Raw genomic sequence first — 27,815 nt, 5'->3', positions numbered from 1 at the left:
ATCTAGTATGGAGTCGAACGCAATTTTCAGTGGGTCTGATTCATTTTCATAATGAATGTTGAAATCACCCACAATTACAAATCTCTCGATGGTTAAGACTAGTTCAGAAAGAAACTCAGCAAATTCCTGAAGAAATTCTGAGTAGGGACCCGGCGGTCGATAGATGGTCACTAATTTAAGCTTTGTTTTATTGCCTATAAGATTATTGCCTATTTCACCTATCAAAGCCTCGAATGAGTTAGTAGAGGTTGTTGGTTTTACAGTAAAACCTATATCTGTGTTATATATTGTGGCTACTCCACCTCCACGCCCTGTGATACGGGGCTGATGAACATGGGTGGGTTTCCCGAAACGTTCGTAGCGCTAAGTACTTCTTAACCTCATACGTTTCATACGAGGTTACGAAGTACTTGGCGCTACGAACGTTTCGGGAAACCCACCCCATAACTGTATCCAAGAGGAGCTGCTTCATTAAAACTTACATATTCGTCTACTCTAGCCCATGTCTCTGTTAAACAGAGTGCATTTAGTCTGTTATCTGAGATTATTTCGTTTACTATCACAGCTTTTGATGCAAGCAATCTAATGTTTAGAAGTCCTAGCTTTAGCTTAATATTGCTGCTCACTTCATGTTGATTATTTAATTTAATTTTAATTCGATTTTTAAAACATATCGCCCTGTTATTCCTATACCTGCCACGGTTAACAGACACAGTCTCAATGATTTGGTAGGTAGGGAAGTTAAGTTCTACTTAACAAATGGCCGTTGGAAACATTGGAAATGGCCGTTTTTTTTTTCATTTTTGGGTGATGTTGTGCTTAACCGTCTGTCTGTTGTCAGTTGTATGTATCGGCACCGTTATTTTGTTGTTTTTGTTGTGTTAGCGCTTGCTAACAACTGTCCGGTCGCTGCTACTCCGTTGCCGTTAGAAACGCAGAGCCGTTGCTCTGCCTTACCGGTGCGCTGCTGAAGTTCCGCTCAGTTTCGGCTGCAGTTAAAAATAAACTCTCGGTTTTGTTCTTGGAAGATGCTTTGGTGTTTCTTCTATCCTTTTGTTACATCAATAGATTATATTTCAAATTTCTCTAGGTGAAAATCTCCTTCTCCCGTACGTTCTCCTCCACAGCGCGGGGTCTTGCACCCTCACACGCCGCGAGTCAACCATACTGAAGCATGTGGTGCAGCAGCCGAACCCCAAAAACCCCATTATCAATCAATCAATCAATCAAATTTTATTTATATAGTGCTTTTTACAACAGTTGTTGTCACAAAGCAGCTTTACAAGTGCCGAGTCCTAGCCCCCAGTGAGCAAGCCAAGGGTGACAGTGGCAAGGAAAAACTCCCTAGTTTTTTTTTTTGCATGAGGAAGAAACCATGAGAGGAACCAAGACTCAGGGGGGGAATCCATCCCCCTCTGGCCGACATCGGTCACCATGACAACAACAACAATTTAAACAGAAAGAAATAAAGAAAAGGAAAAGATGTAGTAATGTCCATCATGATGTAGGCTCATCCGGTCAGGCAGGAGGTGGCTGGCACTGGATGAATTGCTTGGGTCTCCTCATCTCATTTTTCCTTGAACAGGCGGGCAGCCATGTGGAAAAAACAAAACAGGGAAAATTAGCTCTGCATGAGGACATATACAGGACAGATGAAATTAAACACATTTCTGGAGTGTGGCAGCAACTCCGGCATTAAGTTAAACTATTACAGCCTAGCTAAAAAAGGCAGAACCAGAAGGTAACATAGGCTTGGGGGCATTCTGAGACAATGGCATCCATCCACTGCACTGTCAACAAACTTGAGTGACCACGAGCAGTGACGGGACGACAGCACCAGCGCCCCAGTCTACCATAAAACCCTTCATCTATGAACCCCTGGATCTGTACCTTTATCTAAGGGGAGATGTTAATTATCAAACGCTAAACCAAATAGGTGGGTTTTCAACCTAGACTTAAAGATTGTGACTGTGTCAGAGTCCCGTATGCATTTTGGGAGGTTGTTCCAAAGCTGGGGGGCCTTATAAGAAAAGGCTCTTCCCCCTGCTGTTACCTTATTAATTTGTGGTTCATAGTAGGAAATAAGTTCCTGGAGGTATTCAGGAGCAAGCCCGTGCAGTGCTTTATATGTTAATAGTAGAATTTTAAAATCAATATGGTATTTAACTGGGAGCCAATGCAGGGCTGATAGGACTGGTCTAATAAGCTAAAATTTTCTAGTTCTGGTCAGAACTCTAGCTGCGGCATTTTGAACTATTTGAAGTTTCTTTAGATTCCTATTATAATTTAGATTTTCCTATTCTATTATCGTAGAAGTAGACACCTCCAACATGCGAGTAGGGGTGTTCCTGTCCAAAAGGACCAAGAAGAGAGGTGGGCTTTGGTCAATAGCCTACTACTCCAAAAAACTCACACCTGCGAGCAAAACTATTGTGTGTGTGATAGAGAACTGCTTGCCATCTAGCTTGCACTAGAGGAGTGAAGATACTGGCTTGAGGGAGCATGGCACCCCTTCATGGTGATCACCAACCACAAAAACCTTGAGAACACCAAGAGGTTTAACTCGAAATAGGCTCGGTGGTCACTCTTCTTCTGCCAGTTTGCATTCATGGTAACGTACCGACCACGAAAGAAGAACATGAAGATGGATGCGCACTCTCGACAATACAATTGCCTTGCTATTCCCATCTGCGAAGAGCCAGTGCTCCCTCCTCAGTGCTTCCTGGGGGCTCTATACTAGAGTTTAGATTGAAACATACAACGTGCCAACCTGCATCCTCACTGTCCTGAAGGCCGACTGTATGTTCCGTTAAGTCGACGGGACTGAGCTCATCACCTACACCCTAAAAAATGCTGGGTTATTTAAACAACCCAGCTGCTACGTTAGTGAACTTGGGTCAAAAATATGGGTTATTTTTCCGTTTGTTGGGTCATTTTAAACAACGCGTTAACAGTGCGGACGTGAAAGGGAACATGCACGTAACGTAACTCCCTGGACGCCTGTTTCCCGCCCAACACCGCTTCCCTCCCGCTGGAAGAGGCTCTGGCAGCAAGACCACAGCCGAAAGAAAGTACGTTTCTAAACCTATTAATCTTACATTTTTGCCCAAATATATTGATTATAAGCTAGTCACAAGATATCTTGATTAATTTCCCTCACGTATTGAGGTAAAAAAAACGTATTATGAGCGTTAGGTAAAACGTAAATTAGCATGTTAGCTAGCTAATGTGCTAATTTACGTACGTTTTACGTAATGCTTATAATATATTTTTCTTTAACCTTAATTCGTGAGGGAAAATTAGATATCAAGCGTTTTGCCTGGGCTAAAATAACAATTCCACGCAACAATTGTCCGTCGAACGAGTAGCGACCAAAGTTTTAACTAACTAACCTACCGTTAGCTAGCTAGCTTTTATTTTACACGGAAGTTAGGAGGCTAATACCCACTAGCATCAAACTTTTTCTAAACCACATTTTCTTCAAACCAAAGCCTTTACATACCACAGAAAATACTAGTGTTTTTTATATTGACAATTTACCATTTTATAAGGAACACAGACGTTGTGAGGCAGCGGCTATTAGTTATCTTAAACATAGCTAGGTTACCTAGCTACATTGTTAAAAGAAAGGCTCCGTAGTGGAAAGCGCAGACTTAGCCCTGTGGAGAACCCTGTAACTAGTAGTTGTCATCATACCAAGATTTTGGGTAACTTGTCTTGCTGATTTTAATGTGATCCTCTATTAGACAGTATTGTTAGAATGGCATTATCACTGTAGAATGGCTGGTGTGTTTTGGAAAATCGAACAGTTTGTGACTTGCCATTTATGCTACAGTTCACATGTTTGGTTCTGCTGTTACGTTTTCATTAAAGTACACTAATTGGCCAAAACTTCAAAACCACCTGTCAAGGGGAGAGATAGGTCAAGACAGGAAAATAATAGTCAGTTCTTGTTGGAAGCAGGAAACATGAGTGAGCGTAAGGATCTGAGCCTTTAATTGCTGTAAAGATTAATACTAGCTAATGTAGCTGATTTGTGTAAACCTACAAATTTAGTTTCAGGTGAATGTGTAGAATATCATTATTTAATCACATTGTATAATGCATGACTTTGAAGGATTTCCTACTTCCAGTCAGGAAATAACGCAAGATAATTTGTGGTGTTGGATTCAAACAGTGAATGCATTGTCTTTCTCTGCATAATACAGAGACTGAAATATCTGATGAGAGGACAGTGGCGATGACGGAGCGGTTAAAAAAATAACATCCGACCCCTTAACCAAGTAGAAGAATACATGAAGCAGACAGCCATCCACAGAGCTAAGTAGATAAGGGAGCATGGGTCAAAGACAGTGGAGGAGATCGAAAGAGAGTATCCACGTCTTCTGGATACTTCAGGAAAGGTAGGATATGCAAACTCAGAATGTACTTGATAGTAAGTCAGAATTTACTATCAAGTACACTGAATGTTATCTGTAATTTACTTGGAAAAGTAATTCAATTAAAATTGTCTACAGATTGCTCAGGACTTTGCCATTCTACACCCAGCCTGTGCTGGGAAGCTTGCAGAGAAGTGGATGCCTGTGTGGACTAGCAGCATTAGACCTGAGAACCTAAGAACTAGTAAGTACACTTCAGCAAATTTAGACATTCAGTTTAGACAAAAAAATCAGCTCATAACTCAGTCGACTGCCTTATACTAAACTAAAAAAGCGGAAAAGTCACATCATGGTGAGAAACTAGACTGCTACCTCAAATTAACAGCAGTTTTAACAGTTTCTCACTTTGATGAGGTTTTTATTTTTCTGTTGGGGGTGTAACATGTCAAGCCAGCTAATTGAATTAATATCGATTTGTTGTTGCAGTTGTAAACTATCAAATGCAAATGGTAATTTAAAAAGAAATGCATCACTAAAATGTGTCATATTAAAAGCTAAGAAGCAGTACTGCAGTATTCAGTAGACTAACAGGTTTCTGTCTAGACTAAATTCTATGGTTGTTACATATGCAAACATTTGACCGATGTCAGCTGATGCTCAGTGTTACAATAATCAGTTTCAAATTGAAAGACAGAAAACTTAGATTAGGACATCTCAGATCAAAGTGGATTATTTCATCATGTTAGAATTAGGATGTAAGATAATGGTACTAATTCTATGTTTCAATTTTCATGTTTACAACAGATTGGGACTAATATGGTGGAATACGTCTCCGAGGCCACAAGACCATACCCATTTGTTTTGGCTCTAGGTGTGTACCGACATACCAATGTGCAGTATTTGTATGTACAATGCAGATTTCATGTGTCTTAATTTTTGTTTTTGACTTTTATTTATAATTATTTAGATTCTTAATATTTGTTTACTCTGTTTTGCTCTCCCCTTGCTGCTGTAACTACATGGGACTAATAAAGGATTATCTTATTATAGGTGATGATCAGCGTTGTTCCCAGTGTTTTGCGGTCATCAATGGACAAGCTATGGAGCAGAGCTCGTGGGAGCCGTTGATGTGTGTTAAGGCGTTCTTTGTATTTGATAGAAACTACCCCCGACAGTGTTCTTCAGTGTGGGAGTTTCTGCAGACTGTCGTTTATGAGCTACCAGGTCAGGAATCTCCCTCCATAAGACTCTTGCGGGCATTTATTTTTGCCACAGATCAGTGACGGCTCCCAAAATGGCGCCATGTGTGTGTTACCTGTTTTTATTTCTTGTCTTTTTTTATTTTTGAGAAATTAATATTTTGAATATGTTTTTGAATATGTTGAATGTTTTGAATATGAATTATTGAATGTTTGCTGTTGTTGTTGTTGCTGTTGTTGTGCTTGCTGCTGTTGTTGTCATTGAGAAATGTGCTTTATATAATAAATGTAATTATTATAATTATTGTTGGTGCTTAAAAGTGGTATTTTTTTAAGTGTAAGAATATATAATATGTAAAGTATGTGTTAAGGTAATGTCTAAATTATACATTTAAAAGTAATCAAAATACAACCCAAACTTGGGTTCAATTAACCCAGCATTCTAGTTAAAATGACATAGCATTTAGGTTAAATGCTTGACCCAAAATGCTGGGTCAAATTAATAACCAAATGTGCTGGGTCAATTCTACCCAATGCTGTGTTTGTCCAATATTGACCCAGCGCTGGGTTGTGAAAATAACCCAATTTGGGTCAATTTCAACCCAATGTTTTTTAGAGTGTAGGCACACACCTCCCTGGGCACTGGGCACACGGAAACAAGCAAAACTGGGGCTTTTAGGGGCTCGCTACTGGTAGCCGGTAAGATGGCTATCACTCACAGGCAAACGGACAAGCAGAGAGAGCGAATTAGGTGCTGGGCAGATTTATGCAAGCATACTGTCACAAACACCCTGACACCTGGTTCTCCTACCTCGCATGGACGGAGTATGCCCAGAACTCCCTTTGGCATGAAGGAACAAGACTCACTCCGTTCAAATGTGTGCTGGGCTTCCAATCACCACGGTATCCTTGGAAACCCCTCACATCGGAGCAGCCTGTAAGGGCTGGCTCGGATGCCACTCCCTCTACCATCAGGAGGGGCACCCGAGTCAATCCTAGACTTGCGGGATGTAATCCGTAATGATCTGTTTCAGCTGTCTGAAGGCTTCTTGAGGAAGCTTTTGGAAATGGATCATTGCTGATTTGTTTGGTTATGCCTTTGCGTTCTCAGCCTGTATCTGCATTTTCTGTGGTTACGTTCTCATAAAGAGATTCAAAAGGAAAATGGATTGAAGACAAGGCAAAATGCTGGCTTACCATACCAAGGTCTGGAAGGCGGCAAAGGATCGCCGGGTGGGACCACGTGGCAAACTAGACGCAAGGTTATTTCACCATGGTCAAGTGCATTAACCCAGTTACCAACAGGATCGGCATAAGAACAGCTATGCATCATCAGCCTTCCACATCTCTGCACTTAGTACACAAGAGTGCAGCGCCCCCACCTCCCCCATTATGCTGGAAGACGGCTCAGTGTATGCAGTCCATGTTTTATTGGATTTGCGGAGGAGAGGTAAAACACTGCAGTATCTAGTGGACTGGGAGGGATACGTTCTCAAGGAAGGAAGCTGGTTACCTGCCTCCCAAATTGAGGACCCCACACTGATTGGAGGTGATTGCAAATTGTAAATTTGAAATAAAATAAAAATTTTAAAAAAATTAATCTTTTACCTGTATATTGTAAATTTGTTTATTATTAAAAATTGATACACACACATACTTCATGTATCAAATGGGTGTAATAAGCAGAATATATTTGATGGGCAATTGCATACCCATAACACACAAACAGACTTACAAACAGAATGGAACAGACAATAAATACAGGAGAGCTCATATGTGCATTGCACAGAACAGCTTCAAAGGTTGTATGGAGTGTGCATAGTCCCAGTCAGTCTTGAATGAGCTGCAGGTATGAGTGACCAGTGGGCCCAAGGTGGACTGGAGAAGCAGCACACAACCCTGGAGTAGAACGCTGTCTCTGTGCTAGAGCCTCTGTGATGCTGAATGTTCATGTTCATGTTCATAAACCAAAAGTTATAAATAAACCACAAATTCTGTCAAAACATATATCCATTTATAACTTCATCCTGTCAAAATTAGCAGATATTCTTAGGCTATATTTAAAAAGCAGTTACATATTCAGTTTATGAATTTAAAGGGATAAGAAATGGTAACCATTTTTCACAGGTAACTTGTAAAATAATCTTATATGTATATAGAGTACATGTTTCAAGTAGCTAAACTGGTTTTAATGTTTTAAGAATGGTGACAGCCTTTTCATAAAAAGTCACCATCATTTGCTCTACTGGTAATATGTGATCATAAAGACTTTTGTATTACTGTTTGCAAAAACAGATGGACATTTTTTTCATGATGATTCATGCTGATGTACACAATGGGGCATAGGCAATTGGCAAAGGGATTTGGCAAAACATGCTTGTAATATCACATTTGTATCATTGGTTGGGAAAATATTAAGCTACTTTCAGTGTCACTGTAAGAATCCATACTTTTAATTGTCTGTTGCCATATGCACAAGAATCAAAAGGCTTTGGAAACAAGTATTTAATAACTCTGTTTGTGCTGTTCTGTTTGTCACGGTGAGGCGGCCCGCCTCCGTCCACAGCAGCTGTTGTTGTTGTTTTGTTGAGTTGTGTGCGTCCCTCAGGTGGGTGGAGCCCGTGATCCGTCTCACCTGAGGGTCGTTTGTTTGCCTATATATGTCTTGTCTTTGTACCAGTTGACCGCTGGTCATTATATCCTTGATTTGGATCTATGTCACAGGTTTTTAGTTTGCGCACTTTCAATTAAACCATCATTTTTCCCTGAGACTTGGCGTGATCGCTTCCATTTTATTTCCCACACCCTGCCCGTCACAGAATGACCAGCCACCCTTCGGAAGCCGCCGAGTCTCTTTTTCTTTCTCCTTCGTTCGTGGTCATGTCTCGTGGCAAGTGTTTGTCTGCGTGGTGTTTTGTGAAGAGTTCCGCCGTGCTTTTGTGTTGTGTTTGTGGCACGGCGAGGACCAGGGCTGTCTTCCCTGGGAACAACTCTTTGTGTTTGTTGTCTGTTTGTTTTGAAGAGTTCCGCCATGCTTTCGTGTTTGTGGCACGGCGAGAACCAGGGCGTCTTCCCTGGGAAGACTCTTTGTGTTTTGTGAGAGTTAAAATGTGTGTGTACGTGTTAACGGACGTGTGGATCAGTGTGCGTGCTCGTTGTGTTTCATGTTGAATGTTTTATGTGTGACGCTGGTGCCGCTCCTCACCGTCGCCTCGCTCCCTGTTTTGTCTTGTGTTTCATGTGGGGAGCGACCGCGAACATGAGCGGCGCATCACTATTTGTGTGTATATGTAGAGCGCGCATTTGTGGGTTCCGTCTGTTTATTTGTACACCGTTTTTTTTTGTTTGTCTAGTATTTGCGTGTGTGTTTTGTCCTCGCTTGCATGTGAAATGTTGCGTGTAATTCCACGCATGCTCCTCCCCTTAAATGTGTGTTTGGGGGGGGACCGGCTGTGGTCCCGTGCCACGGGGTATGGCACGGAGGGCGTCGATGGTGCATTTTTGTGTGTGTGTGTGTGTGTTCTTTGCAGGTGTTTCTCCCTGGCGGTGGATCGTGGTGTTCCAGGACCTTGTGGGGGTCTCCACCTGGCAGGAGCCCCCTTATGTTGTGGGGTGACTGGAGCCCGGTCATAAAGAGCTCCTCTCTAGAGGGCTGGGGCCCCCGGATGTTTGGGAACCATGGGGCTTCGGTCTGAAGAGCTCCTGCTGAAGATGGAGATCCTCCCTCCTGCTCGGGGTGACCAGGAGGCCCTTGGTGCTGCTCCCCAGCCCGCGACGGGGGTGCTCTGGGCCTCGGTCTCTGGCGCTCCTGGGTTGGGTGGAGGAGTCCACCTTGTAAAGGGAGGCCCCGGCTGGGGCTGACTTTCCAGGAGGCTGGGGTGGCCCCTAGCAGAAGGCAGGGGTCAGCTCCGGGAGGAGGTAGGTCCAGGAGGTGAAGTAGCCACGCCTCGGGGAGGTAACCTGCACACACACACACTAGGGACGATAAAGGAGCCGTAGCTCCTCGTTCTCACACCTGTGGGGCTCACCGGCTGAAGGCCGGTTAGGGTGTGAGGGCCCTGTGACCAACCGGGGCGTGGTTTTGTGTTGTTAACGGCCCAGTCGGTCCAGGGTCCCGCCCAGGGAGGTGAGCTAATCAATGTTTTGTGTTTTATGTTTCAGCTCCTGGACTGCAGGAGGTGTGTCCCTGCCCCTTCATGTTTTGTGTGCAGCCGCTGTGTGCCACACACCCAGTGGAGGGGAGTGCGGCTTGGTGGGGGGGTCTGTCACGGTGAGGCGGCCCCCTACCGGTCGCCTCTGTCCACAGCGGCTGTTGTTGTTTTGTTGCGTTGTGTGCGTCCCTCAGGTGGGCGGAGCCCGTGATCTGTCTCACCTGAGGGTCGTTTGTTTGCCTATATATGTCTTGTCTTTGTACCAGTTGACCGCTGGTCATTATATCCTTGATTTGGATCTATGTCACGGGTTTTTGGTTTGCGCACTTTCAATTAAACCATCCTTTTTCCCTGAGACTTGGCGTGATCGCTTCCATTTTATTTCGCACACCCTGCCCGTCACACTGTTTAATATGCCATATATACATATCCATCCCCAAATAAGATACAAGTTGTTTTAGAGGGGTTTTTTGCATTAATAAAATTTAGGCAGATATTTGTGTTCTTATGGCTCTGTCATATGGCTTCTATGATGGCTTCTATACTACCACTCCATACCCTACACAGATTACATTGGAAAGGTTTGTTCTAAACTCTTCATTTTGTTTACCAATAACATTATTTGTTCTCAAAAATGTCTTCTACACACCTTACATTTTCTGTGCTGTAGCCAAAATGTGTGTGCTGTATTTTATTTTTGTAAATACCAAGATCTAAATACAGTATAAAATGTACACAGAGTAAATGTTTACACTGGACAAGATCACAAAATGTCTGGTCAAACTAAACATGTCTCTGACATTCCTCAGTAGAAAGTGGAATAATGCTCACCCGATGTTTCTTGCTCTGAGAGTGTGCAAACATGTATTTTAACATGTTTTAAAACATTAACATGATTTTTCTTTAGTGTTTTATATTGTGGACTGGAGACTTATTCTGACCAGTGATGTAGCCAGGGCTCACAGGGCATGCGGGGGTGGGAGGGGGTTCGAGGTGTGTGGAAGACCCATGAGATGATTGTAAATTTGAAATATAAAAAAATTAAATTAAAAGGTCCTCCACCTGCTTCTTATGGTAGAGCTGCAGAATTTTGCCCTATTAACAATTGATCTGTCCATGGAAAAACTATGCACAACAGAAAAAAACAACCTTTAAAGAATCTATAATTAACATGCCTGTTGTAAATTTGTTAATTATTAAAAACTAATATGCACAAACATTCTCAAGGAAGGAAGCTGGTTACCTGCCTCCCAAATTGAGGACCCCACACTGATTGGAGGTGATTGCAAATTGTAAATTTGAAATAAAATAAAAATTTGGCCTATAATTAAGCTTTTACCTGTATATTGTAAATTTGTTTATTATTAAAAATTGATACACACAATACTTCATGTATCAAATGGGTGTAATAAGCAGAATATATTTGATGGGCAATTGCATACCCATAACACACAAACAGACTTACAAACAGAATGGAACAGACAATAAATACAGGAGAGCTCATATGTGCATTGCACAGAACAGCTTCAAAGGTTGTATGGAGTGTGCATAGTCCCAGTCAGTCTTGAATGAGCTGCAGGTATGAGTGACCAGTGGGCCCAGGGTGGACTGGAGAAGCAGCACACAACCCTGGAGTAGAATGCTGGAGCAGAGTGTCTGTGTTGGAGCAGAGTGTCTGTGCTTGAGCCTCTGTGATACTGAACATTCATGCTGAGACTTCACAAACTAAAAGTCATAAATAAACCACAAATTCTGTCAAAACGTATATCCATTTACAACTTCATCCTGTCAAAATTAGCAGATATTCTTGGGCTATATTTAAAAAGCAGTGACAGTATTCAGTTTATTACAATAAAAGCCTCAGCTTCTGATTCTCAGACTAGTCCATCACAAGTAACTTGTAAAAATATCTTATATATTTATTGAGTACATGTTTCAAGTAGCTAAACTTGTTTAAGTCTTTTCATAAAAAAGTCCCTATTATTTGCTCTACTGTATATGTGTGATCATAAAGACTTTTGTATTACTGTTTGCAAAAACAGATGGAAAATTGTTTCACGATGATTCATGCTGATATACACAACGGGGCATTGGCAGAGGGGTTAAATTCCTGCCTTGTTTTGTCATGAATAGGATTTGGCAAGACACGCCATGTAATGTCAGTTTTGTATCATTGGTTGGGGAAAAAATAAGTTGCTTTCGGTGTCGCTGTACCAAACAATATTTACTGTGAATTTCCTGATGCAATATGCATAAGAATTAAGATGTTTTTGCAACATCTGTGCTGTCGTGTTTAGTTTGCCATAAGTGCACATCTCTCCCAAAATAAGACAAAATAAATCGTGGCAGATTATTAATGTGCTTTTTTGGCTCCATCAAACCCTGCACCCCCACCCCTACACCCTACACTTACCCCCACACATAAACCAGGCTTAATACAATTTTCAGCACTGATTACCACTTCAGAACACCATGGAAATTTTTATTTCCAAGTACATAGCGTTGTCTTAGGAGCTCCAGACATTTCCTATATCATAAAATCTGATTGCCTGAAGCATTATTTAATGATTAAGCTTCTAAACTATGTGCATAGTAACACCCTCATTCACCAGATAGCACATTTTTGTTTGTTTTTTCTTTTTCCTTTTTTATTTCCTGTTTTCTGTCTTTGGTATAAGACTCCTGACAAAACAAAAACAAAAAATACGAAACACATTACTATATCTTAGTCTCGGCCAATTAATGATAAGGAAGTGCTGTGTTAAGTTTGGTGTTACTGCGCAAGCTCTGCGTTATTAAATCATTCATGACGTTTTTGGTTCTGTCTTACTTTTGCCTTTTTAGAAATGCCTTAATGATGGTTGTTTTTTTATACTCTAGCCGCTAACTGAACAGAAATTCTTCAATACTAAAACGAATGAGCATAAAGGGGGATTTACTGGGATATATTTAAATTATTATTTATGTTTTGTGGATATGATTTATTTAGAGCTGAACATTTAAATACAAGAATTACTTGAATCTTTACACTACAGGATGAACGCTATTGACTTCGGCTAATTGTTTAGGGAAAGGAATACGACTTTCTTTTCTTTTTCTCCCTCCACCCGACAATTTACCAGTGATCCAAAAGCTTCAGATTATGCGAAAAACTATCGTCTTGGCAGGCTGTGCATCTCGACAGAAATACAAGTACTAAGGGAAGCCCCTTCATTTAGGCCTTACTTAAATAATCGTTGCAACAAAATCTGGATAACAAGTCAGCTCACAACTGTAGTAACTGTAAGCAGTGTAGCGTCTTACTTTGCACAGGAGACGGGTGACATTTCGGTAAAGGTATTTAGTTTGAAAATACATTAGAGACGTTGTAATTCGATAAAATGTTATTTTACTACACATGAAAACAACATAAATTTTTTTGTATGTTTACTTTATTTTCATGTTTGTTTTTTTGTTTCATAGCAGGGAACTGCATTGCAATGCTGTTTTTATTTGAAAGAAAAATTGAAATCAGCATTCAAATTACGATGACTTTGTCTTAATTATCCTTAAGAAAAAAGTAATATTTTGCCAGAACAAAACAAGAAGCCGAAACGTCTAGCTAAATTAGTCATAATTACAGCCCTTATCCAATTGCAAAATCCTTGTAGTAGAGTATTGTCACTTACTCTGCACATTTAAAGCAACGCCTTGTTTTAAACGTGTAGTGTAAGTTGCAATCATATGATTATATGTGTGTTGTTATGTCATTATTTCGTCAAACAGATAATTAATTGTTCGGTTTTGGAATGTTATTTGTGGGTAATGTGTATTTGGATCCACCGTATATTATTAGATTATATTTTAATAATAATCATTTAGTGTGCCAGCTCTCTCTCTCTCTCTCTCTCTCTCTCTCTCTCTCTCCCTCTCTCTCTCTCTCTCTCTCTCTCACACACACACACACACACAGACTCACTCTGTGTGTGTGTGGCGTTCGCGTGTGTTCGTGCGCGTGGGTTTGTGTTTACCTAAATGCTCTGCACGCATGCGCATTGCCATGGAAAGCGACTAGACGTGGACAGTCTTGAACTTGAACTTTGATCCCTTTTAACTCATAATTTGAATATGGACATCAGGGAACAGAAAAAAAAAACATTTGGATATTCTGAGTTTAAGAATCTGGGAATCTGAAAATTTGACGGGTTCATTTGGTCGGTTTTGTAAAACAGATTAAAAACCATGTAAAAACCATATTTGCCTATATTTCTATCGACAAACATCCTCTTTAAATCTGTTTCTGTTACAGGCAGTTACATGTGGTCAGATATAATCACTTAAACGTGGCCTATGTGTTATTCTTGAATTACTATGGCTATTATTTATTAAAACAAGTTAAAAACATAAAATAAAGTAAAGATTAGGATAACACTAATGAAACATTTTCTAGTAAAGTATAAACGTATTTGACAGTTTTTATTTATCTAAAAGTAATAAACCATATGTTTTAGTAGAATGCAATATTCAATATGTGCACTGCGATATTTTTAAAGGTTTGCAGGCTGTCGACTGATGTCCAACTTTTAGGTTAAAACCGTCTTAGCTTGGAGGCATTTTCTTAAGTATTACCATGACCTTTTTTGTATAGCTGTCGATTTACTAGTTCGTTTGATCTAATGATGGTCTGGGCCTCGGTTAACAAAATGATCGTAGTTATCAGAACACCTTAGATGGGAAAAGACAGAGATATGTGTAGTATAATGCTTACTCTGCCATTTAAAGACGATTTACGTTTTATGATGCTGTTGAGCACCCATCTCTGATTTGTTTAGGCGGTATCATTATACGCTACTGCAGGTGGACGCATTTTCTCTCCGTCTCAACCGTCCTGATCTGCGCAATTTCCGCAATCTACGATAACTTAAGACTTTTACTTGAAATCACTCAAACAGGACTGTCTCTTCTTTTCATTTGAAATACGTGTGTAGCCCATATTTGAAATGTTTTCATATTTCTCATTTTGATACAGGCAGCTCTGAATGGGGAAATTGTTCGATATTGGATGAAATATGTCCCTTCTTTCTGTAAAATCAAAATTCTACCACTATCTTCACATCTAATTCTCTTCACAAAACGGTTTCTAAAATAGACAGAGGACTACTTCAACAAGTTTAACAAGCTTTTGTCGCAGGCTAAGAATGTAGTGAGTCAGCTTTCGCGCACTTTCTCGCATTTTGTAAAATCTGTTTTTCGCCACAGACATGTAATTGCCCAAACAAAGCTCCCTACCTTTGTTTTATTTCGCAAGGTGAGTTGTAACAGAGCTGTCTTTGAAGTCGTTGTCTGAGACGGTCATATAAAATTAATGTGGTATATTGTTCGATCACACAATTACTCACTTCATTCCTTACAATGCTAGAGAAACCTCACTGGTAAAAGAAACAGGTCAGTTCCCATTTATAGAAATTAATTTTAGTAATTCGACATAGAGTGATAAACTAGCTAAAATTTAAACTAGTGTGATGTTTCTCAGCATCTTAGAAATCAGAATATTTGGACTTTCAAAACGGCATGAGATGTAGTGAAGTTCACCTATCAGCCAGATATTATAGGTCTAATTACTAAGGATGCTCTGGTAATATCATTTCAACTAAGACATTTTAATGAATATCCTAATCGTTTGAGATCCTTCATTCGAGTGCACTGAAGTACAATTCTGAAATAATGGAGCTATGTAGCTTTCATTGTTTGATTTGGATATGTATTGTTTCTGTATGTTAAAATTGTATTGTTGCCACATTTATGCAAATAGCAAATGTTGTCCTATGCTGTTTTTAGGATATTCTTGGGAATTTACTCTATGTTTTAGGGAAGACAAGGCAAATTTATTTATATAGCACATTTCATACACCCTGACAATTAAAAGTGCTTAGGACACGAAGTATCGATGCGGACTCGTTAGGTTTATAATTCACTGATGCGGCATATCCATCCATTTGTGTTCATTTGCTTCTCTGTAACGAGTTTGTAACTCTTTTAGGCGCATGAACATATTTAATAATAAGGGAATCAAGTGATTCCAAACACTGACAAACACAGTGGTGGTGAATTAACGCTAATTATGAAATCCACGACCAATGCATTAATAAAATACCAAAAAAGAAGTCCGATAACACTGCAGCAGGTTTTTGCTTTATATACATTTGCACAAATAATGTATACATTTAGAGGCCTTTCTTTTAAATGCTGGGTTGACTTCAAACGGAAAAACCTGCATACTCAGACTTACTGGTGCGATCTGGAGACTGCTGTCTGGACAAAAGCCCTTTAACTTGAACTTGAACGTCTTAGACAGAGGGCTGTCTGCGGGTACTATTGTGCTGCACGGGAAGGGGGCGAAGGAGAAACTTCGTCTTCTGAGACACTGTAAAATAGCTTATAGTTGTATGTTTATAAGTTACACGTTATTCAAAGATATTTGAACTATTTGACTTACAATTACAGAAGCAACAAAGAAACAAAAACCAAACAAACATACAAACAAACAAAAACATCATAGTCACTTCATCACTGAAAAAGTTTTTCCTCGTTTTGTCGGGGAAATGCCGAGTTTGACAATGAATCGGACTGTTCTATTATTATGAAACACTTTCCCGAAGGCGTGTAATAGACACATGGCCTATTATGACGGATATGTATTTTTAATGTTTCAGTGCTCAGTTGTGTTATTCTCATTTGAAAAATCACTTAAAAATCTCATATAATCCTTATAAATGTTCATGTCATTCTTCTACATCATTTTTTTACATGTAATCCTGTTAATACGAAATGCAACTGTGCTTTTTGTTTCTGTTCCTTTCAAAAGAGTGATTTGAAATGCCTAATTTTTAGAAGCCCGACTCTGGAAAATACACTTACTATGGTTTAAATTGTCGAATTAGCAAAATATCTTGCGTGCGCGTGTGTGTGTGTGTGTGTGTGTGTGTGTATATAATTGATTTGATTTTCAATTTAAAATCCATTTCGTTTTCCCCCTACCCCAACACACACAAAATCAAACGTTGAAAAACTTCAGAATTCAGAATTTACTAAAGAAATTGTTTGATAATGTTGATCAGTAGCTAATTGAGGTTTTTTTTTCTTGTTATAAAAGTTATTTTAGCATATCTCAAAATATTGAGGATGTTATAGCGTATTTATATTAAGTGAGCTATCTGAACATAATGCTTAATTTGGATATTTTAGAAAACTGGGAATTCTACATGTTCATGTTCATAATGTGGCAACAGCTAAATCAATCCAAAATTTGGATACACGTTACAGGCTAACAATGGATTTCGCCTGCGCGCGAAGGTTTCACTAATTACACCAACATTGCCAGTAAACTCGACACCGCTAGTGTAAAGTTCGCTCTTGTCTGTCTAGACCGAGAACGACCCTGACTGTCTGAGTTTCTACCTTGACCTTGAACCTCCTGACAGACAGTGAAAACGAATGATGAATTTTAGTGAGCTACTTTTTTACCAGACCAAATTAGTTGCATTTTCTTTCTTTTTAGAGAGGAATTTTATACTTAACAAGTTTTTTAATTGTAAGTATTTCTCAAACTTTACAAATTAGTGTATTTCTATCTTGTGTAACAGTCTACTGTTACCGCTGTGATTTCTTTTGCTTTTCTCTCCCAATCTCTCACACATATAGACCCACACTTTATTCATGTGTAGATATAATTAATAAAAACCTAGTTAAGCTATCAGGCCAAATACAGTGGAAAATGTTTTTGACTTATCCCTCTTCAGTTAACATAGGTGCCTTTCCCTTTAAGCATAGTTGCTTCTTTTATATCAGACTCTGATGCTTTTTAAAATGCCTTTAAAAACGTTGTGCATGGGCCACTTAAACGGATGAGATGTTTTCCCAAAACCTCTCTGCTAACGCATCGTTCCTGTTAGGGTCACGTGTCAGCAAAATCCATGGTCTTTATAATGAACCGGACACTTGAGGCTTGGGTGGACGCGCATGCGCGTAGAAAGAAAAATGAGCTTGGAAGTGAGGTGTCCCTCTTCGAGTAGTCCACTTTTAAAAAGCTTCGACAGCTCGTGATATGACAACTTCGCTGGTCGTGCATTCACACTGGGCGGACACCTTGATGTACGTGTATGAAAAAAGCCCGAATGAAAATATTCCACATAAAAACCAAGCCATGGAGGGACTGAGCGGAAACTGTACTGCCACTCACTGCAGGGAACTGATCTCTCGACCTGCGTTGGGGCGCCACTCTGGAAGTATACTGAGCCACCAGGGCTCGGTTTACCCGGACCTACCCGCGCAGGACACCGCTAGGCAGTGTCCTGCCCCGCAAACATCCTCGGGGGCGTCGCTGGGTTATGGTTATACTTTTGGGAGCCCCTATTACGGATGCCGTCTGTCGCATTCACACAGCGTCAACGTGCAGCAAAAACCGTGCTCATACCATCCTTCCGAAAAATATGCGGAACCTAGCGGACTTACTGAAGAGCTCTCCAGCCGGGCCAAAGAGTTTGCTTTTTACCCGAGCTTTACCGGCTCTTACCAAACTGTCCCTGGCTATTTGGATATGTCTGTGATGCCAGGAATCAGCGCACATCCAGAACCACGGCATGACACTTTCATTCCAATGGATGGCTATAATCACTGGTCACTGTCGAACAGCTGGGACGGCCAGGTATATTGTTCCAAGGAGCAGTCTCAGTCAAGCCACCTCTGGAAATCCCCTTTTACAGGTATAGGCTAGGCCAATAATAAATTAACCTTCGCACATGCTTAAACAAATTCTGGTCATTTGTCTAGGTCCAAGGAAATCAATTTAAAAATTACATTTATGCGGATTCATTACTTCATAGAAAATGTAAACACCGCGTGTTTGTGTGTGTGTGTGTGTGTGTGTGTGTGTGTGTGTGTGTGTGTGTGTGTGTGTGTGTGTGTGTGTGTGTGTGTGGTGGGGGGCATCGTGTGGGAGGGTGGGTGAGTGGGTGTGAGTGAAATAGAGACTTTTCAAGTTCATATATGCGTATAATGTAGCAATTATCAATAGTGAATATTCTTAATTTCAGGATACTCTCAGTTTTGTTCATATCCTGCTTAAGAATAAGCGGACTGTTACGACGTAAATGTTTGACATTTTGGCTGAAATCGTTTACTTGTATTACAATATGTTTAAGTTTCTAACTACAGCAAGCAAATATTGCACACTCGGGACATTTTTTTACCACACTGGGTAATGCAAATATTATGTGGCTTGCAATTGTACATTATATTAGGATTTTAATTAAACCACATAATAGTTGTTATTATTGTACTTATTATTATTATTATTATCGCCATATCGATTTCTGTTTAATATGTGTGTGTGTGTGTGTGTGTGTGTGTGTGTGTGTTGTGTGTGTTGTGTTGTGTGCGCGCGTGCGTGTGTACGTGTTTGATGGGGGATTGGGGGCGTGGTGGTGAGCTCGAATACTGGCATAGGCCTCCATTTGTATTTATAGAAATATGTGTATTGTATGCAGTTTCCGTTCATCTTAAAATGATCAGATAAAACTTTGCAACGCTGTAAACTCTTCCACCTAAATATCAAAATCTTTTTCAGAATATTGGTATCACTTCCAGCTTCTGAGTTCTTTGGTGGGATATCTTGTCTCCTCACTCCAGGTCTAGTTAACAGTTATCATATAGAGGTGGATGACTGAAGTGCCTGAAGGTAGAATATTATTATCACACGATATTAATATGATCACTAACCTTCAGCTTGTATCCGTCTTTCAAAGAGAACTTGAAGCTTCTCCAATGGCTTGTGCCCTGCAATCAGTCATCGTGTTAGAACAGTCTGTCCCTCTACTGTCTTCTGTAATACTGTATATTTGACCCTATAAATGATGGTAGTTTTTTTATTTTATTTTAGTAGTTAAGATGTTTTATTTAAACAAATTCACTTGTATTCCCTTAATGACATAGTAGACATGCAAAGGAAATAAAGCAACAGTTGCCGAAGTACTGTCGACCGCGGAATCTAACATTGATGAAGCATGTGTTATTGATGATGGTAATACTCCTTAAACCTCAACAATTTCAAGTTTCCACAATTTCCATTTGAATCACTGTTCATATAAAACACCGGGTAATAATACTATACAATTTAGTCACATTCCATGCATATTCAACACTATTATTACACTATTTTATCTCTTATGGAGTTCTTGTCATTATTGGATTAAGAGGTTATCTAAGTCCAGCAAAATAGCACACTGCCAACTGTATATTTTATCAGGAAGATATTTGACATCTGACACTTCAACCGTGAATATGACGTTCAATATGACGAAACAAAATGTTAATGTCTCACGTAGCTTGAGACTGTCATTATATTCTGTGACCGTACCTGTGTTATTTGCCATCGATCTATTTTTTTATTTGTTGGACTGGTATGTCAATTGTATTTATATTCTGATCGTCGGCGTCTTCTGTAGATACGTTTTGTGTTAAAGAATTGTCATCAGTCAAATCGCTCAGGTTTAATAAAAAAAACACGTCAAGATTGAAGGTGCTGTAGAATTTATGTTTTCAATTACTTTCAGCGATTTGATTTAAAATCAATCAAAACTACTCGGCTGTTATATGAAAAAATCCAACTTGGGCAAATGAAAGTATGTTGGCTCTATCCTTAGTTTTTTTTTTTTTTTTGAATTGGGAAAGTTTCAAGACCTTTGAATTGAGTTAAACTGGAAATTAAAAATTGTATGTTCTCTCTCTCTCTCTCTCTCTCTCTCTCTCTCTCTCTCTCTCTCTCTCTATATATATATATATATATATATATATATATATATATATATATATATATATATATATATATATATATATATATATTTTTTTTTTTTCAAAAATAATATGCGTGTTTTGGCTAGCTTAATGTTTGGTTTTGTCCTTACTTGACCCTTTTTAGACGTGGTGCCACTGCAGCCGGAAGTCAATAGCTACCGCCGTGGCCGCAAGAAGCGGGTGCCTTATACCAAGATCCAGTTAAAAGAGCTCGAGAAAGAATACGCGTCCAGCAAATTCATCACCAAAGACAAGAGACGGCGCATCTCCAACGCTACTAACCTGTCCGAACGCCAGGTTACAATCTGGTTCCAGAACCGACGTGTAAAGGAAAAGAAATTCGTCTCTAAATCAAAATCAAACACCCACATGCAGGCCACCTGATTCGTGTCCAAAATAACTTTTTTAAAAGGTTATCTCAAGCACCGAAATATTTATATAATTAATATTAAACCTGGCGTACCTTGCCTCCCAACTTTCTGGGCTAAATCGAAGAAATCTGACACATAAAAACTGTATGAAAAACTATTGAACTGACTTTATCTTTTATTGTGATGCATCGTTAGATTACACATCAGGTGCTGCGCAGTTCTTTGAGGGCTACAATGAATCGCTAAGAACGAAATATTCTAAATATGTTCATAAAGCGCGTGTTTCAAATATAGTCTTGTATCTGACCCCAAGGGTGTAAACAGGACTGCTATTGTAAAATTGTAAATTGCCATGCGTTATTATTTAAATAAGGCCTCCTTGTATGATAGGAGCTGTAAATTGCTTACACAGTTCTCTTGTTCTCTCTGTCACGAAACTTGAATGTTGATATTAAAGAGTAACATTGCACGTTCTTCATCCTGTTTATGTAGCGTGTTTGTATCTTTTCCTGCATGTGTGCATTGTTCCTATTAACAATTTTTGATTATGCAAAATTCATATGTTCTCTATGTATGTGCGAATATATTCAACTGAAATAAAATATCAGCATTAACACTAACCACAAGCATTGATATAAAGTAGTGTCGATAATATTGTGGAGCAACACAGTGTGCGGTTTACTCTGAGCATATTTTAGACTATCCTCCTTTGATATTATTGTCCTATTCTATATCGCCATTCGCATCTCTGTATTAGTTTTAGGGGTCTACTATAATAAGCTAGATACGACTGCACAAATATTTTACTTAATTGTTTCATGTGAGCTATGTTGTATACAATAAAGATGTAATTTAAATCAGAATTTATAGAAATTAGGGTACAGATTACAAGATATGACACAGTTTTGAAATAAAGTCAGCACTCGCATAGTCCATTATCCTATTGAAGGAAAACTTATTTTAAAGATAGCAATGACTAAAAAGAAGAGATTAGACATAACAATAAATTTAAAAGCAGAGATAAGACATATAATGAATTTAAAAGTAGAGAACGGATGTAAACCATTCAGATAATGTAGTAACCAATCTCCTCCAACAGTGCTTTATTGATATTTCTACATGTTGATAACCTAGTTATCCATTGATATCATTTAATATTAACATAATGATGAAAAAATGATGACATTGGTGACACGTTCATATTATGCTGACTTGCAGAATAGCCCAAAAGTTAAAAAGTGGAGATATTACAAAGAGTATTAAATATCTTAATATTATATCCAAATGTATCGTTTTACAACAATAAGGTATGATATTTCTCTGATCTAGACAAAACAAGTCTCATAAACATTTTTTATCATAACAGTTTAGCTAAACGTTTAGCTAGATGTAGGCTGAGTTGTTGATTATACTGAGAATTTTTAAATATTTAGCTACATTAAAATAAGTTAGTCTACATCGTCACGGCTTAGCTTAAAGCTAAATATTGCTTCCAGGTCAAACAGCAAAACTGAAGTAAACTGAAACTACAAGATCTTCATTTAGTCTAGTTTCCTATTGGTGGGCTATAATACCAGTCTCCGTCTAAGTCAGACAGCTCGTCGTCCATTATGTCTTTACGCAAGTCACTTGGTTACCCTTGACCATGACTACGAAGTCACTTTGACCTTGACACAAAAAAGCTCAAGGCAAACAAGGGAAGGGTGGGTTTCCGCTTAGTTATGGCCAAATGGTGATAAAATGGCAAGAAAATGCGGCATAACTACTGTCCAAACCATCCAGACCTGCAACAACATTCCAAAGTATAGTCTTCATTTGTAACATGTCTAGTGTACCCCTACCCCTTCTCTGACCCCAGATATAAAAGTAAGCAAGAAAGCTTGCATGCTTGAAAACTATTCTCGCTAGTAATAAACATTTAATTTTATACTATGAATACGATGAATAGCCATGAGTCTGTAAACCAATATTTTCATATAGCTATAACAGGAAGAGTACTGACATCTGTAGTGTGTGTATCGCGCCGACTTGGAAGTTGGAGATGCGAAGTCTTTTTTGCATGTTGTTATGTTATATTGTCTACCTATGTGGAAACCGTACTGTGCCAGTCATGTAACGCTTAGGAGATCCTAGCAGGTACGTGTGTCTGAGATTAGTTGTATGATTACGATCTTTCTTAGTACAGTTTTGTGCAGAATGTTATACATGAGGTGGAAAGGGAAAGGTAACCGGGTTGTGCCATCTAATTATTTATTGGCGCAAAGCTGTATATGCAGAATAAATTATTTTTATATGTAAAATTTATGGGCATATAATGATATTACAGCTTTGACTTCATATTTGCTATGCAGTTCATAATACTCATAATAGAATTTGATTAAAATACATAGAGCGCTACTAAAAATATGTCAATATGAAAAGCTGATTGTGAAGTATCCGATCAAGATGAATTGTGTAGGATTACACCTCTCAAACATTATAACAACCGAGACATTTAACCCTTTTGAAATTTTTACATCCTTGTCAAATTTTAATAACCTTGCCGAAATGAACAACCAGTGGCTATTGATGTATTGCTTTTATTATATCAGTGCATATTTTAATATAAAATTGTTAAATAAAATTATATTACAAAGCACAAAAAAGTCTCAATATGACTACCGTGAAAGGCCTTAGGGGTTACTTTGACACTTGTTTGGTTTTCCATCGCTTTGGTCGGCTGTTGTTTACTTCAGAACACATCTAGCAAAACAATTAAAATGAAAAAATATTTACCAAATTAAACAATATCAGTAAAAAACTATAAATAGAATAAAACATCAGCTCAACAGGCTAAATAGAAACTAATAGCATGAATCTAAAATGTCACCAAAGAGAAAATAAATACGGCTAAGGGTTTAGTGATACTTCACACCTGTGATGAGGCTCTAACTCTGATGAAGATGAAGAGCTTTCATGTTCAGTCGGCGATGCCTCCTGGGTTCATGGACCCTCCTCGTCTGACTACTCTGAGCTGCTAGAAACACTGAGAATAATTCATTCATTACTTGGCACCAGTCGATCCATATGTTCAAGATATTTAGGCATGGTTCTGAAAAATAAATAAATAAATAAATATTCTAAACATTTAAACCTAAACCTTACAGCTGACTTGCAGGCATTTTAATTACCTATTTAACATGCACTTTTATTTACCTCGTGTATACTATAAATAAGCATGTATATTTCAAACGGTCAAATGACAGCTATAGCCATTCTATTTACGGAATCCTAGGCTTTCTGGTGGTAAAGTCTGCAGACGTCATGCATATGAAATTACTATTAGCTTACTATAGCATAGCAATTAGGTCGACGTGTCAGGCACACTCAATGTCGTACTATATCGTGAGACTGCTCTGATAAACAGGTTTACCCAGATGGATGTAGTGGTGGAGCAAGCTACAATATTTCTAAAAGTGCGGTCAACGTGACTTTAACAGAACTGGTCTCAGCCAATAGCACTGTCAGACCTAACCACTGTATAATTGCTGCTGAGCCAATCAGAGGAAAGAATCCAATCTGAACGAACGTTAAAAGTAAAAATGCACACGCATGTTTTTTGTGAATTAATTTTCGAGAAAATATATAATATATAACGAAGATAGTATATACACAAAAATATAATATAATATAGTATAATATAATATAATATAATGTGTGTGTGTGTGTGTGTGTGTGTGTGTGTGTGTGTGTGTGTGTGTGTGTGTGTGTGTGTGTGTGTGTGTGTGTGCCACCCTGTGCCACCAAGCCCCTGACTTTGTGAGTGTATTTAGGTTTCTGCGATTACTTTTAATGGACCATACAAAGGGTATATGTGACCTATTACCAGCTCACCATACATGTCTACAGTCTTTAATTTCAGTTAGAGTGGACTTTTGGAATAATTAAATCAGAGAGAATTGGACTGTAAAGATTTTTCATTAGGGTATGTTTGAGTATGCCTTAGGTTTGCAATTTTTTATTTTCTTTATGACAAACGTTTAGCAGACTTTCTCTTCAATCCTTTTATTGCAATACTGCTTCACTGCTTGAAAATTAAACTTTTGCAGTATCTTCATCGAAAAATGATTAACGAAAGCCAGCATGGACGTAAAATGATTTTAATAGAAGATGTAAGCCTGGTTTTTCAATTTTATTATCAAGTTGTGCTATGGCCCTTTGGCGTTGATATTGATTTGGAACTGATACTAATTAAATAATTTTCTCAATTTGTTTACATAATCGCTAAAATAAGAGCAACAGCAATAACACAAGCAGTTACTAATAGGGCTGTGGATGTTATTGTTTTGTTTGTAATAAAAAAGTCAAAATGTACATTTCTAAATAGGCCGGAGATTGTCTCACTTTGTTTTTTTTCTGTGTTTGTTTGTTTGTTTTGCTTTCTTTTCAATCACCTAATCATGAAGATCAAAGCTTACCTTTAATTAAACTAGTAACTTTGTCAAAGTGAAGTAAGTCAAGTTCGTTTGTAGGCCTGGAGACAGAACACTAACGTTGTTGCACCGAAACACGAAGCTTACCTCCGCCTACTTCTTACCAACCAACATAATAAGCTACGTATGACCTACAACCTCCCTGTACGTGGAAAGAAATAAACGGCAGAAATTTAAATGGATTTCAGGCTTTAACCCTTTGTCGGCCTAACTGATCGAAATACACGGTGTTGAACTACTCTTGCAACCCTCTGTATGTACAGATAGCAATAACAAAATTATATTACAATACGATTGGTTTATTATTAATATATGAGGTTGTTCATTTTAGTAGTGTAACTGAGAGGATATTAAGGACGAGGATTTACACATTAATGTGTTATTTTCTAAGGCGGCAGGTTTTATTGTTCTATAAATTTCACAAATACGTCACGTTTAGCTTCAGTCACAACGTTCTCTGAAGGCATGCGCCTCTTTTCGAAAATTGAAAGGACATTTCTTGCGTTCATTCACAGGTTATTTAACAACAATGAACAATTGTTTGCGATATAGGAAAGGCATGCGCCTCTTTTCGAAAATTGAAAGGAAATTTCTAGCGTAGATTCACAGGTTATTTAACAACAATGAACAATTGTTTGCGATATAGGAAAATACCAGTAATTTAAAAATCGCCTTTCGCTTGAAAAAAGTAACAGTTAAAACAACATGTACGATTATCACATTTTATTAAAAGACAATGAGTTGCAGTCTTCTGTCTCCTAGACTTGAATTTGTATTCCATTTGAACTATCTATTTTGCTGCACGAAAAGGCTGCCGCGATGAAATCACTATTTACGCTCCGTAGTAAACAACCTTATTACTCAGTATTGTTTGTAATACTAATACTATTCGGAACGTCCCTTGCTTTGAGCAATGAGTTATTCCCCACGCCCCAAACGCCGAAAAGATGGCGCATGACAGCCTCTAGTGGCGAGGGAGAGTAAATGTAGATCTACTTTTTGAGTGTAGATCTTCGTGTAATGAATTTAATCTTGCGCGACGACGCATGCGTGTTTTAGCTCAGTTTTACTGTCCAAGCGAATAATTGTATATTTTATAATACACGACTACCACACCGCAAACTGTTTCTCTGTATTTGATACCTTTTAAACTACATATTGTGAATGTGCCACCTCAACAGTTTTAGTGACATTCAGTTAGTATGTGCCATTTGCACATGTCTCCTCACATGGTACTTTTTGTAAAAATGTACACACGTTGTACATTTGCCTAACAGTAAATCGTTTTGTGTTGAAGCAATGCTTCGAATTGCCAGTTCTCTGTTTCTTCTCTCTCTTTGTCTTTCTCTGATTGTTGATTCAGACATTTCCTTTGTATAACTGATTAAAGTATATAAAAAAATGTAAAAAGCGAAAGAAAAAAAACATATAGCCTACATTGTTAATGCCATTATGTCTGTTCTTTCTTCAGCTTTTAGTTCTTTGATTTGTTCATAAAGTCCTGATTCTGGAACTTTTAATCGACTTAACTGACCTTTATGTTTAGTATTGGTAAGTTACATTTTGTTAATGGTTCTATCTGTGTTTTGTTTTATATATTTTTTAATTTAATAGAATTGAAGGAATCGAAAAAGTCACACATAAAGAATAAATATGGTAAAAGCACAGGTTGATGTAAATAGTATTGATGTTAAATCAGGTTTCAGTTTCCAATGTGTTGAGATATCAGCTCCTGTCTTACTTCCATTCTCTTGTTTTTTCCTCAATTATATTGTATTTCATTTAAATCTAAAGCTACATACACTTTCAAATTTTGTTTTGCAGCGCACAGTTTACATTTTCTGCACATAAAAATGAAATCTTACCGAGTATAACAACGGCAACGTCAAAGGAAGCAAAAACCCTTTGTTTGCTTCTGTCATGTCTGGTCTAGGATTCCAAGACGGTCGTTTCGATAGACATCAGTGCACTAGACAGTGACCTTGAACTGACGACGCGCCAATAGGAAACGTCCTCTCTAGAAGAGAAAAGCACAAAAGGAAATGACTAACTCTAAAGCTAACGAGATACAAGCAAATGGGCTTCAGCACATTGGAAACAGTGTTTAAAATGTGTTTCCTAACTCTGTATTGATGGATTTTTGAAGAACACTGATTTCGAACACATCTAAAAGCGGTTTTCATGCTTGCCTGAGAAGTATATACTACACACAACAATGTTTCGTGTATGTAAATGCGTAGTTTCGAATGATGTCCACTCATGAGAACCTCATGAGAAAATATCTTACAAATGATTGCCATTTACACTGTTCAATATTCCCGTATTTGTTCAACATTTTAATGTATTAGTGAAATGAAGTGGCATAGCGCAAAATTCATTACTTTGTGGCATTATTCCCATAAGTATTCCCATA

The 27,815-nt window shown here is 38.5% G+C and overlaps 2 protein-coding genes and 1 long non-coding RNA gene across 4 annotated transcripts; 2 read left to right on the top strand and 1 right to left on the bottom strand.

Moving 5' to 3' along the window:
• Positions 1 to 1,236: 1,236 nt before the first annotated feature.
• LOC143482461 (uncharacterized) lies at positions 1,237 to 27,658 on the bottom strand. 2 transcript variants are annotated; one of them, XM_076980865.1, is made up of 6 exons: positions 27,268 to 27,658; positions 23,845 to 24,021; positions 23,592 to 23,672; positions 19,486 to 19,542; positions 15,998 to 16,143; positions 11,148 to 11,454 (listed from the first exon to the last, which is right to left on the bottom strand). In XM_076980865.1, the coding sequence occupies exons 3-6, from the start codon at positions 23,635 to 23,637 to the stop codon at positions 11,230 to 11,232; spliced, it is 474 nt and encodes a 157-aa protein (XP_076836980.1). In that variant the 5' UTR covers positions 23,638 to 23,672; positions 23,845 to 24,021; positions 27,268 to 27,658; the 3' UTR covers positions 11,148 to 11,229. The 2 variants fall into 2 exon arrangements, 1 of the variants encoding a protein (XP_076836980.1); XR_013122262.1 differs by lacking the exons at positions 11,148 to 11,454; positions 15,998 to 16,143; positions 27,268 to 27,658 and adding exons at positions 1,237 to 1,576; positions 24,261 to 24,563 and having other exon boundaries at positions 23,845 to 23,955.
• LOC143482588 (uncharacterized) lies at positions 3,227 to 5,955 on the top strand. The gene is made up of 4 exons (XR_013122269.1): positions 3,227 to 4,403; positions 4,518 to 4,623; positions 5,184 to 5,250; positions 5,430 to 5,955. It is a non-coding gene; the product is annotated as an uncharacterized LOC143482588 (long non-coding RNA).
• LOC143482399 (homeobox protein Hox-C13a-like) lies at positions 17,721 to 21,730 on the top strand. The gene is made up of 2 exons (XM_076980774.1): positions 17,721 to 18,470; positions 20,684 to 21,730. Exons 1-2 carry the CDS (start codon positions 17,813 to 17,815, stop codon positions 20,941 to 20,943), a joined length of 918 nt encoding a protein of 305 aa, XP_076836889.1. The 5' UTR covers positions 17,721 to 17,812; the 3' UTR covers positions 20,944 to 21,730.
• Positions 27,659 to 27,815: the final 157 nt, after the last annotated feature.

This window comes from Brachyhypopomus gauderio, chromosome 1, assembly GCF_052324685.1.
Source record: "Brachyhypopomus gauderio isolate BG-103 chromosome 1, BGAUD_0.2, whole genome shotgun sequence".
Classification (NCBI taxonomy): domain Eukaryota; kingdom Metazoa; phylum Chordata; class Actinopteri; order Gymnotiformes; family Hypopomidae; genus Brachyhypopomus; species Brachyhypopomus gauderio.
The sequence above is the reverse complement of the archived record's forward strand: the minus strand, read 5'-3'. Positions and strand labels throughout refer to the sequence as shown.

Coding starts and splice junctions, on each gene's coding strand:
- LOC143482399 (XM_076980774.1), top strand. CDS start 17,813: ATGACAACTTCGCTGGTCGTGCATTCACACTGGGCGGACACCTTGATG. Junction 18,471..20,683: donor CTGGAAATCCCCTTTTACAG/GTATAGGCTAGG, acceptor GACCCTTTTTAG/ACGTGGTGCCACTGCAGCCG.
- LOC143482461 (XM_076980865.1), bottom strand. CDS start 23,637: ATGGAAAACCAAACAAGTGTCAAAGTAACCCCTAAGGCCTTTCACG. Junction 19,543..23,591: donor AACCCCTAAGGCCTTTCACG/GTAGTCATATTG, acceptor GACTGATTGCAG/GGCACAAGCCATTGGAGAAG. Junction 16,144..19,485: donor AAGACGGATACAAGCTGAAG/GTTAGTGATCAT, acceptor TACAACTATAAG/CTATTTTACAGTGTCTCAGA.